Source organism: Cyprinodon tularosa, unplaced genomic scaffold (assembly GCF_016077235.1).
Source record: "Cyprinodon tularosa strain WSP-4 unplaced genomic scaffold, ASM1607723v1 ctg275, whole genome shotgun sequence".
In the NCBI taxonomy this organism is placed as follows: Eukaryota; Metazoa; Chordata; class Actinopteri; order Cyprinodontiformes; family Cyprinodontidae; genus Cyprinodon; species Cyprinodon tularosa.
Window position 1 is genome coordinate 580,014 of NW_024038980.1, and position 13,896 is coordinate 593,909.

Consider the following 13,896-nt stretch of genomic DNA (forward strand, 5'->3'; position numbering starts at 1 on the left):
GCCAGGTCCTGTGTAAACAGAAATATATCAGGATTTCATTTATTTAAAAAAATATTACTAACCAGTTTAAACAATGAACACTTATAGTTAGGATGTCAGCTTTTACACATTACTGTGACATCGGGGACCAGGATGTGATCTTCCATATATTCTTCTGATCAAGATACAAGATGTAAAGGCAGTTCTTTCTATTTATCCTACCACATCCAGAGCTTCAGCTTGCTAAATAAGCATCTGAGATGGCAGACAGTACAGTCTTGATCAGCTGGAACAATTAGGGCCTTCATGCTTTGGATTTCTGCATTTATTCTTTTTCTGCCTTTTTTCTCCCCTCCTATCAGCATGCTGCTCAGACTTCAGTGTCCACAATCAATGGCCCTCTGTGTGTTGACACAGAATAGGGACTATATACAGCCTCTCCCTCCCCTCCCTCCCTCCTGCTCACTCTCCCTTCCCTCCTTCTTCTCTTTTCACGCTCACTGACTTGTGCATGTCCCCTGACAGAAAAACTCTGACGTCACAGGTGGCTAGATGAGCCTCCCTGCAGTGCCTTATTCAGCAGGAACAGTTTTGGAATTGAAAAGTGGAGGGAGGCGGTAAAGGACAGCACAGAGGCATCAGGTGTGCAGGCAGAGAGACGGGAGGAAAATGAGAAGCAGACGAATTAGAGCTGGGGATTTGGACATATGATGAGAAGAGCACAGGAGTCAGAATGAGTCTGTTAGGATCAGACACACTGGGAGCCTTAAGAATAGGATTAGCATCATCTGGAGCTGGACGCAGAAAGAAAATTACAACTTCACTGCTTTTTTGGGGGATACATTTATAAGGGTAAGAATTATATATTATATTATAATTTTTTTTTTTTGCTTTCAAATATGATGCTACTTTTTAGGCTGTCAATGCATGAAATTTGGACGTACTTTGGACATACATTGTTGAAGCAATATTCATCTATTTTGATTACCACAAAAAAGTATGGTAGGTTTCATAGGTATGATAGAGTTTTGACAAAATCTGATTAACAAGATTTGAATGCCTCAGGATTAAAATAACTTAATTAAAACAACCCCCCAACCACAAACACACACACACACACACACACACACACACACACACACCACCACCACCACCACCGCCCAACAGGTGAGAGAAACTCCCTTGTTACTTTTTTGTTTTTACCCTGGGACACAACTGTGTAGTTAATATTTAATCCAAGAGGTCATCAATTCTGTTGATTACTTTTTCAGATTAAAATTACCTTTGACAACAACAAATTTAAGGCAGAATTTAATATACTTTTTATTGAGCATTTATTTCTGTATATATTTATTTTTCCGTTGTAATATTCGGAGGCTAAGTAACAGGACATTCATAATATTTGAGGGAAAAAGTCAAAAGTCCAAGTCAACCAAATATTTTTCATACAACCAGCATTTCTCTGGTGAACAACTTCTAAATTATTATCTTTTGTCTGTCAAGAGACTTTATAGAAAAAAAATATAATGAAATGAGTTCTTGAAAATGAAACTGAAATGTGATTATTCTTGTAGTATTACAGCTGCAGTTATAGTTCACTTTATGTTAGTAGCATAAAGTTTTACATGTATTTTTTTTTCTAAATTATTGGGGTAATAGAAGAATTATAGAGTCCTTTTTAGCTCCAGTCAACCTGAGCCATTAAAGCCAGAAGGTTGCGTCGTGTTTATATGCATGGTATCCTCTCATTGAGCGAGAAAAATAAGAATCTTAGGATAAAAGCCTTACTCTTTAAACAGCATTAGAACAAGCTTTTTCAACAGTAAAGTAACACTATTAATAATGTAGAACTATTTAGTTGGTAAGATCAGAGTTTGTTGAAAAAGATACTTAAAATATCAAAATCTAAATACTGTTTTCCTGTAGAAGATTTTCCGGTCTCAATCGAGGGCAACATTTTTCATAGATACTCGGAGGTGAACAGAGGAAACTAAATATATGTAGAATTAGTTTAGTTTAACATGAAAACCCTTTTTTAAATTGAGTTGGAGGTAAAATTCAGAGCGGTCTTTGGTGAGTTTAGAATTAGATCATGTAGATCGGTGCGGGCTGTGATGATGTCTGGTCTTTGAGATTTACACAGGTAGCTCAGTGTTTGAAAGACCCAAGATTCAGGAATTGTGTTTGAAGCATTTTTCAGTCTATAGGTGGAGGGATGACTGGCTGATGGATTTATATAACGGTTTGAACATCAAAATCTGCGCTGGTTTTCATAAAATACAGGGAAAAGTCTTCTCTAAATGTACTCCTGAGAGGAACTTTGAAGGTTAAAAAGTTTACTCTGGATATTATTAATTTTATTTTATCCTATAATTCATTTGGGCCACTTCAGTTTAAGTAATATAGATCATCCATGTCACATAATAAAAACATTTAAACTTGACCATGGTGTTTACTACTTCAAGAAGCCAAAAAATAAAAATAAAAAAAGCAGTTTTACTAGACCCAACTTAAGGAGTAGAGTAAAAATTCAGGTCAACATATTCATACACTTTTTTGAAATTGAGTCTGTATTTCTGAGTGGAAAAAAATGGGCAGATAGCATAAAGCTGTAGGGATGGAATTGATTTAAAATAATTAGGGAGTACATCCAATGTAGTTTACTGATATAAAAACGTATTTTACTTAATGCTAAATATTTTGCTGAGTTTATTGCAGTTATCCATTATTCCCAGAAATAATAGTAAATTAACTTAAAAAAAAAAACAGTGTTTGAAATATTTAAAATATTTATGGTTTGTTTTAGAAACTGTTTTAGAAACAGCCAAAATATGAGATTAACGTTTGACTGGTTACCTTATTTGCCCTCTGTTATGATAACATTATCAGGTGAATTAAGTGCAGGTCGATCAGAGTTAATAAACAAGTGTGGCATATTTCTTACAAAAAACAGCTTTGCTTAATCTCTTTATTATAGTCTTACCATACCATAATTTGCAAATAACTAAACATTTTCCTCAGTCTTTATATAATAAATATCAGTTATAATCAGTCAATACTTTAGTAGCCTTTTACCAAATAGTATTTGCTCTTACTTGAGTAAAAGTATGATGAAGTTGTGTCAGTCTTGAGTTACTTGAGTAGTTTTTTTGGTGCTCCATCCATATATGTTACATCTATATCATTATATCTATTAAGAGATCAAATCCTGATTATTGGCATTAGCTACTAGACATACAGTAGATCAATCAAAGGCTCTTCAAATTTGCTGTGGGATATTTAGAACATCACCCATTATAGCATTTCAAGATGCAATGGGGGAAATGCCTTTAGAACTTCAAATAATTAAACAAATGTTCATAAATTGGGTTAATAGTAAAGGACAAGTCCAATAATACAACAGCTAAACTGAAAATGTCTGTTTTACTTTATTTCCAACATCCCTGTTAACTATTTTTAACAGACATTTTTAGTTTTGGGTGGATTAACAATGGGCTGCACAGTGCCTTGCCTTGCAGCAAGAAGTTTCCGGTTTCGATTTCCGACCCAGGGTCTTTCTGCATGGAGTTTGCATGTTCTCCCTGAGCATGCCTGGGTTCTCTCCGGGTACTCCGGCTTCCTCCCACAGTCCAAAAACATGACTGTTAGGTTATTTGGTTTCTCTAAATTCTCCTTAGGTGTGAGTGTGTGCATGAATGGTTGTTTGTCCTGTTTGTCTCTGTGTTGCCCTGTGATGGACTGGTGACCTGTCCAGGGTGTACCCCGCCTCTCGCCCAAAGACAGCTGGAGAGAGGCACCAGCATGCCTTGCGGCTGCAGCTGGAATAGACCGTGACAGAAAATGGATGGATGGATAGATTAACAATTTTAAAGCTCAACATGCTGGGTTATAGGTAATAGATTTACGTTCAACAGTGCCTTAATTGTGTATTCTTTACTGGTTAGTTATTAATCCATCTGTTGATCTGTCTTTACATAAATGAATAAAAATATAAGCTTTTTAGTACAAAAATAGCTTCATAAGACACATATAGGTGGGGATTGTTGGCCTAGTGGTTAAAGCAGTGTGATTGTTCACTGAGAAATTTGCAAATACCCGTTTAAATCCCCACTTGTTTGCTTTCTTGGTTCCTGAGCAAGACCTTTAATCCAAGATTGCTCCCCAAGCGCTGCACAATGGCAGCCCACAGCTCCTCAAGGGAATTTCTCAAGTGTGAGATCAATAAAGTTCAATTATAATTCAATTATTATTCCTATATAGGTAGACTAAATATTAACAGATGGCTCAAAACATCCTGAATTAGGATACTCTGGATGAGTTGTTTATATCCTTCATCTTAATGTAGGAATGTGGAAAAGTACAACAGATGATTTATCAGTGTATTCCGTTTAATTAGAGGCAATAACCTTTACAATAGATATAAACAGAATGATCAAATATATGTAAATACTGAGAGAACAGTATCCTTATTAAGTATGAAAGATGTTATTTACAAGGTTTGTTTTATTTCATATAGATTAGATTTAAGGAAAATATCAGCCGAATTTGTTTGGGTTCCAGATTATGTGGGAATGGAAGGCAATAAAGACTTCCTGGCTTTACAGACTTTAAAATCTAAAAATGTAGAGTATGTGATGCCTTCAGGTAAAGATGAATTTAAAATGATGATAAATACATATATTAAGAAACGTGTAAAATAAGTAATATGGGCATTCACTTTTATAACATTGGAAAAATGCAGGAGTAATAAGGAGAACAGGAAGAAATAGAAAACTGGAAGTAATAATGATACATGTTGGTTTAATGCAATGCCTTCCTGTTTCTCTGAAACACCTTCCCGTTCCACTGACATGCCTTCCTTCTTTTACCTTATTTCTAATAAAAAAAAATATGAACCCACCAATACAATTACCGGTATACATAAATGTGTAAACTGAAACATTAAGTAGCTTTCAGTTAAGACAAATAGCTTTCTTAACAAAAGTGCCAAAAGGCATTAATGTACATTTAATAAATGAACTGCTAAATTATAAAAAAGCTTTAGAGTTAGAGTTGAACTATATTGTAATCCATAGATATCTTTATCAATAATAAGGACAAGAGTAAAATATTTCCTAGCAGTGCTGACACTTTCATAGTAAGTTTACCAAAGCTCTGCTGAAATACGTTTTTTCTTTTTGTAAAAGAGAAAAAACTTAAACCTTTTTCCAGAATGAATACAAAGTGTCAATAAAAGAACTGTTGACTGCATTTTAAGGCAGCCCCAGCAATAATCAGATAAACCGCTTGGCTCAGATGGTCCAGCTTACAGGGAGGAAGACCCTGAAATCTGTTTTAGTCAAACTTTTGACTATTTCTTTTTGTCTATATCTAGATCAGATAAGTTACTCATAAAAATTTACAACTGTACACATAATTTTTTCCTAGGTCGCTCTGAAAGGCTTGTTTGAGCCATACTTGTTTTAAACTAAGATGAATGTTTCTGCACTGCAGGAACAAAACAGTTCTGTTTAATGAAAGCGTAATTACTGCCACGCATTTAGCTGTAAATATAAAAATAAAAAGTTTTCATAAACCCAAATAGAAATAAATTTTTTTATTTCTGGTTATAATTATACAATGGAGGCAATCCTCCATTTATCCTTCTACATATATTTATTAATAACACTCTGTTAAACTGCTAACTACACTTGCCTCTTTAAAAGAAAAAGTATTTTCCTAATGAACTTTATTATTTTCTTTCTTCAAATTGCTGGGATTATATTTGTTTCTTTTTCTCTAGAATGGATGAGGAGATAATGCTCACTAATTCCTGTAACAATGACCTTTCTTTTTTTAACTAACTCTTTGTCTTCTGTTTATTGATTTTTGAAGTATATAATTTATCATTTTGGTTGACCTTCTTTTTATTCAGCTGCTTCATTTAATTCTTATCTTTTTATCTCTTAAAAGGTGAGGGAATCAACACGTCCAGCCAATTGCCCAGTTTGGCTGAAACTACTCATGCAGAACGAAAGATCCTTCGGAAAGACATTCAAAATTCACACTGACGTACAGACAGAAAAATGTAATAAACTTACAAACACTTAACATTTTTACTGAAGTAAAAAACTACATTAACTCTTTTTTCAATGTGTTTATTTATGTGTAATGGCTGGCATTTTTCTATATTAAGTCCTAAGCCTTTACTGGGCGAAACAGACAGGGAGTTGGTTTTGGAGGAAGTTAAGGCAACGGTTAGGCTGGAATTTTTATTTGTGACTGAAAAGATAAGAGAGATATATGTCATAAATGACTAATTAAGGTTGGTGAGTTCATTACTCATCAATATAACCATAAAGATATAAAAAAAAAAGGGTCTGGATTATGTTCTATCTGATCGGAAAAATACACTCATATTTATACATATAAAAAAAAGAAGTATGTGTTCCAAGGCTCTTCCGTCAGATTAAAAGTACCTTTTCAAAATAAAATATTAAACCAAGTATTAAAAATACTACTCATTTCTGTGTTACGATTGTTTTTATGTTAAGCTAATAATTCTACATTTATCTTATTTTAATTAACTTAGGAACAGAGAACAATTATCAAATTTAACAAAAAAATAAAAGCTTGAAAATATCACTATCAGTGTGTTATTTATATATTTTATATATTCATCTGACCTTGGACATAGTTTAAATTTAGACATCACTCTTTATATATAACACACTTTAACCAAGAAACACCTGCCATTTTTTGAAATACAGCACAACTTTTAAGAGTTAATTAAGATGCAAATACTATTTTCTCATCAACCAGGGTTTTTAATCTAGATCAGATTTAATCTAGATCTGTTTTATAAACAGTAAAAAATCCAGATTTCTATCAAAAACATGCTCGGAAAAAAAAAAAATGCAGCAATTTATGCAACTCATTTAAGTTGGACCTGCATTAATTTTTCTTTTAAAAGGCACCTTTAAGGTAGAAATCAACATTTATCCAAACTACAATGAATAGAAATAGTTAATTAAGGTGATTTAGGTGATCATAATCTCGGAAGAGATTAAATACAAGTGAAGAAAGCGTATCCTTGAAACTGGAGAAAGGGACTTATTAACTAAATATAAAACTCATCAATGGATTATTTATCAAATAATTATCCTTCTTCAATAAGCACAAATTGTGTAATACAGTATAGCTTCACATGATATTTAGAAGTTTAAAGCTAAACCAATAACATAACTGTAGGTTATTATAAACGTAGGCTTTTTGTACTGTTTTATCCAACTTGCCTTACCATTACCTAAAGCTGCTTTAGTATGTTTAAAATCAGGACTTTATTCCCGCAATAATATTCAGATCTATTATGGTTGATGAGACATTTTTAATTGTTGCCTGCTGTCCAATAAACAACAGGTCACTTGATACGTGAGGTACTGGTTGTATGTAGAGTTGCTGCTTAGAAATGTATCCTACTGTTTATTTTACATTTAAGCAGTAACATTTATTTCAATGTTATCCTAAAAACAGTTAAATGAATGTTATTTTAATGTATAATTCTTATTTAGAAAGAAAAGAAAATGCATGTTTTATTACCTGTTCTCAGAAAACCACCTTTTTAATAAATGTCAATTAAACTAATGTCTAATAATATCTCTTTGTGACACATTGATAAACAAGATGCCCAGATTCAGCTAAATCATATCAACCTTTTCATTTTCCAATGCAGTAAAAAGTTGCACAGATTTTTTTTACAGGTATATGAAATATGCATGCGTAAGAAATATTGTGGTAACAAGCTTATGTTACCACCAAAGGTTTCCTAGCTTAACTTTGCCTTAATCAAATCAAAATAAAAGGCCCTTTATTCAGTATTTGCTTCCAACATTTTGTTGAACCAAACAAGATAGTTTACTTTTGTAGTATTTATTGTTAATAAAACCTTTTTTTCCTTTGGAAAAGAAAGTCAAATCTGAAAACAAAGCCATATGTAGAGTATTTACCAAATCCTAGTTCTATGTCGAAGTCCTCTAAAGCGGTACTTTTGGTGTCATCAGTGTGTTTGCTAAGTCAGCAGGTAGCTCACCTTACCAGCCTCCAGGACAGATCACTATATCATTTTCCACTGTAGTGCATTATTTATTCTTTGATAGGCAGGACAAGGCTTTTCATTTCAAGACACAAGCACCATATATTCTTTTATAAACTTTGGCGAGTGTCAATAATTTTATGGTCTACCTTATGCCTTTTGCCTGAGGGGCACCAAGTGATATGAAGCCGTTGGAGTTCCTGCCTACAGAGACAGCTGAATGTAAAAACGTGAACTGTGAGTTCATGTCCCACCTGCTGGCTCATGTTCCTGTGCAGCTTCAGTTACAATCCATGGTGGTACTACACTCCAAAACAGATTACTTTGTATTGTGTGGGTTTTTTTTAAAGTTGTATTATGATTTATTGATTTTAACATGAAGTGATTTTCAAGTTATGTTTCCGCTTAATGCAATTTTTCAAAAGTGAGAAAATCTTTAGTCATCTATCCTCTTCTTCTTTGCTATTACAATGTAATTTTTTTCTCCAGACGGTTATGGTTCTCTTTCAGGACGTTCTGAAACCAGAGAACTGAGATTGCACCGAGAGAACCGTGGAGTCACTTTCTAATTAAATCTCCAGAGAAGGATCTGAGTTAATTATTTAGAGTGGCGTCATTGTGTGCTTCAGCCTCATACTCTATTAAGTTTAATCACTTCAGAAAAAAGTAAAATTTTTGAAGTCAAAGCTTTTTGTAACATGAGAGTATGAAGGAAAAACAGCATGAAGGATTATAACCTATTAAAATGTCATTTCTGTCTTTAAGTAGAGTCTTCACCTGCTGAACCATGACTGGTAAGCAAGGGGGACAGTGGAGGTCCATGTACAAACGCCTCATCCTGGGAACACTTCTAACAGGCTGTATGATCCTGCTTTACTGCTTCTCCATCCAACAGATCAGCTTCAACCCTCCTGAGTAAGACTTTCTGTGCCCACCTCTGTTTATTTGATAAAAAAAAAAGTTCTAACTACAGCCAGGCTAGTTCAAGCCTTCCACACAGTTTCAATCAACATTTTTCTTTAAATCAGTTTAGTCAAGATGAGTATTTTTACATAGGTTCTAAATCCCTATGTTTTAAAATATATGTTTTTTGCAGCAGAGTTTGAAATCTGACAACTTGGCTCTCAATGATCTGTACTTCAAAGTTGCATCTTTTGATTAATTTACATTGCCTCCAAGGAAATATACAGCTTTCAAATCTTTCTAAAAAAAACAGGGAAGTATTTGTATTCTTCCCACTTCTTCTGTTTCTTCTACGTGAAATCCGGTGCAACCAATGATTAACTAATAAGTAAACCGAGTCCATCAGTGTGTAACTTAATCTCAGTGTAAATTCAACTGTTCCTGAAGGTGTTAGAGAACAAACAGAACCTTGAATACCAAGGCATACAGCAGAGAGATCAGTGATAATGCTGTGGAGAGGTTTTAATGATAAAATAATATCTCAAGCATGAAGCATCTTCTGGAACTCTGTTCAGTCCTGAGAAAATGGAGAGCCGATACAACTAATCAAACAAGATATGATCATCTACATTAACTGACCACACAGAAAGTGAGAATTATAGACAGAAGAGAAAAAGGTTGATACTAATTCTGGAGGAGCTTCAGAGATCCATCAGGACCTTAAGCTCCAAAGATTTGACCTTAATGGAGGAGTGAGGCCAATATTTCTCTTTAAGAAAGCATGCACTGCATGCAAAAAAATTGAATCTAAATAAGTAATTTTTTCTTACAATAAGTGCATTTTTTCTTGAATTGCGGAGGTAAGAGTGACACCTTTCCAATGGAACAAGACAATTTAGATAAATAAAAAAAAAACAGTTGTATTGTCTTATTTCAAGTGCATTCCATTCCCTTTTCTTTCGCTTTCCCCGGGGGCTGGGCCGCGGAGGCAGCAGTCAAAGCAGAGATGCCCAGACTTCCCGATCCACACACCCCTCCTCCAGCTGCTCTGGGGGGACCCTGAGGCATGTCCTGGGCCTTCCACTAGGTCTCCTCTCAATAGGACATGCCTGGAACACCTCCAGAGGGAAGCGACTAGGAAGCATCTGGAACAGATGCCGGAGTCACCTCAGCTGACTCCTTTCGACGTGGAGGAGCAACGACTCTACCCTGAGCTCCTCCCGGGTAACTGAGCTCCTCACCCAATCTCGAAGGGTGCGCCCAGCCGCCCTGTGAAGGAAACAGCTTTTGGCCACTTTTATTCGCAATCTTGTCCTTTCGGTCATTACCTAGATATCATGACCATGGGTGAGGGTGGGAGCATAGACCGACCGGTAAATTGAGAGCTTTGCCCCCCGACCTGCCGGTACCTCACAGCTGAATCTGGAGTTCCATTGGCTAACAAGGCCAGGTAGGCCTCCTTCTTCAGCATCCCTTACTTCCGGGCGTCACCACCAGGTTCGGGGGTTGCCGCCACGACAGGCACCAGAGACCTTACGGCCACAGCTACGAATGGCCGCATCGACAATGAAGGACGAGAACATGGACCACTCCAACTCCATTTATTTCAAGTGCATATTATTGGATTATCTAAGAGTAACAATACTCATTCCATTGGGAAATCTACTTAATTAATTGTAAATAGATGTAATATAAGTAATTTTTACTTATTTCTAGATCGTTTTTGCAGTGTGCAGCTCTGGTCTGCTGATACTACTACTGACCTACATGCAAAACATTCTGAGTTGTGGAAACCTGTACCTCATATTGCAAAAGACGTCAACACAATGGTGAAAATTGGTGGTTGAAGCGTCATACTTTAGGAACACATTTCTATAGAAGGAACTGGAAAGCTATTCAGACTCAAGGCATCATGCGATAAAACCTGTTAAAGTCTGTAAAAGGAAGACTTGGGTATAGGTTCATTTTCTAGCAATGACTCTAAATAACATGTAACCTCAATCTTAGTTTGGAAAGTCACTACTTTTCTATTCTATACTTATAGTTATATATATATATATATATATATATATATATATATATATATATATATATATATATATATATACATATATATACATATATATATATATATATATATATATATATATACATATATATATATATATATATATACATATATATATATATATATATATATATATATATATATATATATATATATATATATATATATATATATATATATATATATATATATATATATATATATAGAACGACAGGCTATAATGTGTGATAGATTATCTTAAGTTTCTTGCATACTTCTGCAATGCATATACGTACAGTATCAGTGTTTACATTTCCCAAATATTTTCCTCAGCATTTTTTATGTTTCCCTCTAGGGTCCCAGTGCCTTACTCCTGTGCCCATAGTCCATCCAATCTTTACCCTAAACCAGCCACCAAATCACAAAACAACTCTAGTCAGCAATGCTCTCCTAAAGTGGACATAATGTTCATGAAGACCCACAAAACGGCCAGCAGCACCTTTCTCAACATCCTGTTCCGTTTTGGAGAGAAACACCGTCTTCAATTTGCTTTTCCTGACAGCAGAAATGATTTCTTCTATCCGTCCTTTTTCCAGCGCTCTCAGGTCAAAGACTACAAACCTGGAATGTGCTTCAACATAATCTGTAATCATATGCGATTCAATGCTGCAGAAATAGAAAAGCTACTTCCTTTAGACACAACCTACATCACCATTCTGAGGGACCCGGCAGAACTATTTGAATCATCTTTCCACTATTTTGGCCGGCTGGCGCCTTTTACCTGGAAGATACCTGGTGACAACAAGCTCAAGGAGTTCCTGCTTGACCCACACAGCTACTTTGACCTAGAGGGCTACAATTCCTTCTATCTCAAGAACCTGCTGTTTTTTGACTTTGGCCAGGACAACACTCTGGAGCCTGAGGATCCACGGGTAGAAGAAGGAATCAGATTAATCTCTAAGCGTTTCCATCTGGTCATGTTGGTGGAACACTTTGAGGAATCATTAATCCTGCTCAAAGATGCTCTCTGCTGGGACATGGATGACTTGCTCTTCTTCAAGCTCAACGCCCGTAAGGGATCCACTGTGTCAAAACTTACACCTGAGTTGAGGGCCAGGGCACTTAAGTGGAATGCCATTGACTGGAAGCTATACCAGCACTTCAACCAAACTTTTTGGAAGAGGGTAGATGCTTATGGACGGCTGCGTATGGCCAAGGATGTGGCAGAACTTCGAAGAAGAAACAAAGAAATGGCATCAATCTGCATTGAGGGAGGCCATGCAGTGGATTCCAGCAGCATCCAGGAGACAGACATGCAGCCCTGGCAACCAATCGGGGAGAAATCTATCATGGGCTATAACCTTAAGAAGAATGTGGACAAAGCCCATCAAAAGCTGTGCCGTAAGATGTTGACGCCGGAGCTTCAGTATCTAACAGAACTGGGGGTAAACTTGTGGATCACTAAGCTGTGGGGCCATGTTCGGGATATCATTAATTGGTGACAAGGCGTGTATGATGAGGTGGTGAATAGACCATCAAAAGAAGATGAAAAACATCAGAGCTTGGTTGATAGATGGCTGAAGGGCAGTGCTTTTATAAAGGTTTTGATGTCTCAATGTACAAGTTGATGAACTTTTTTGGTAGAATTGGTAAAACTGGTCAGTTTTGAAAAAGTAACCATTTTCCGTTTCTATGTGTGAGTTGATGGGCTCACAATAAAGTCAGAGATCTCACTGATTAAATCATATTGTTGCCATACCAACCAAATCTTTAAGACAGAAAGATCTGTATGTAAAATGAATTTATTTATCCCAACTTCACTTCTTTATTGAAAAGTTTTACTTTTATGTAATAATTCTGACTGCAGGTTGAAAATATGAGGTGAAAACACTGAAGGTAAACATACTAGTATTACAGTAAAACAGAAAAAAATTCAAACTAAGATATTCTTGATGAACTTGTACCTGATGATAATATTAATGGTTAAATGTCTTTAAAGTTTTTTTTCAAGGACTTTAAAACCAAGGTTATTATATAATTAATGGTATGAAAAAAAGCTCTATGCAATCACAGGAAAAATGTTTTTTATCTCTTATGGTATTTTTTGGTAATGATAATTGATATTAATATTATCTTATGACTTCTGTATATATATATATATATATATATATATATATATATATATATATATATATATATATATATATATATATATATATATATATATATATATAAGCATTATTTTTGTTGTGCTTCAATAGTGCATAACAGTGTTAAAAACTTTTTTACGTTTACTACATTATTGATTATATACTGCCTTGTTGTCATATCCTGCATTTGTGAAAGGAGATCTACAAAAAAAAAATTATTTAAATTTTTTTACCACTCTGCAAAACCTTGTTTCTCTATATTTACATATATATTTGTTTTATGATAATCCCACTGTGTGGTGTTTTTTTTCCTTCTTTTTTCAGTATTTATTAAAGGACTTATTTGTTCATTAATTTATGTGTAACCTGATTCTCCTACAGTTCTCCTACAACAAATAATATCCATCCATCCATCTATTCATCCATCCATCCATCCATCCATATATCCATCCATCCATCCATCCATCCATCCATCCATCCATCCATCCATCCATCCATCCATCCATCCATCCATCCATCCATCAGCTACAGCTCAGGGTCAGTCAGGGCTGATGCTTATCTCCAGGAGACTTTGGGTAAAAAGTAGGGTACATCCTGGACAGGTCGCCACATCGTCGCATGGCAACATAGAGACACAACACCATGCACACATAAACACACACCTAAGGGAATTTGGAGTCAAGATAAGTTAATAGTGATGATTTTATGCTGTGGGAGGATGCTGGAGTACCCAGAGAAAACCCATG

The 13,896-nt window shown here is 35.2% G+C and overlaps 1 protein-coding gene across 4 annotated transcripts; it reads left to right on the top strand.

The window, feature by feature from the left end:
- Positions 1–499: 499 nt before the first annotated feature.
- Positions 500–13,169, top strand: gal3st1a (galactose-3-O-sulfotransferase 1a). Of its 4 annotated transcripts, none has more exons than XM_038289980.1 (4): positions 500–831; positions 5,932–6,046; positions 8,816–8,965; positions 11,356–13,169. In XM_038289980.1, exons 3-4 carry the CDS (start codon positions 8,838–8,840, stop codon positions 12,500–12,502), a joined length of 1,275 nt encoding a protein of 424 aa, XP_038145908.1. In that variant the 5' UTR covers positions 500–831; positions 5,932–6,046; positions 8,816–8,837; the 3' UTR covers positions 12,503–13,169. The 4 variants fall into 4 exon arrangements, with proteins under 4 accessions (XP_038145908.1, XP_038145909.1, XP_038145911.1 ...); XM_038289981.1 differs by having other exon boundaries at positions 8,819–8,965; XM_038289983.1 differs by lacking the exon at positions 5,932–6,046.
- The last annotated feature ends 727 nt before the right edge of the window (positions 13,170–13,896 follow it).

Coding starts and splice junctions, on each gene's coding strand:
- gal3st1a (XM_038289980.1), top strand. CDS start 8,838: ATGACTGGTAAGCAAGGGGGACAGTGGAGGTCCATGTACAAACGCCTC. Junction 8,966..11,355: donor ATCAGCTTCAACCCTCCTGA/GTAAGACTTTCT, acceptor GTTTCCCTCTAG/GGTCCCAGTGCCTTACTCCT.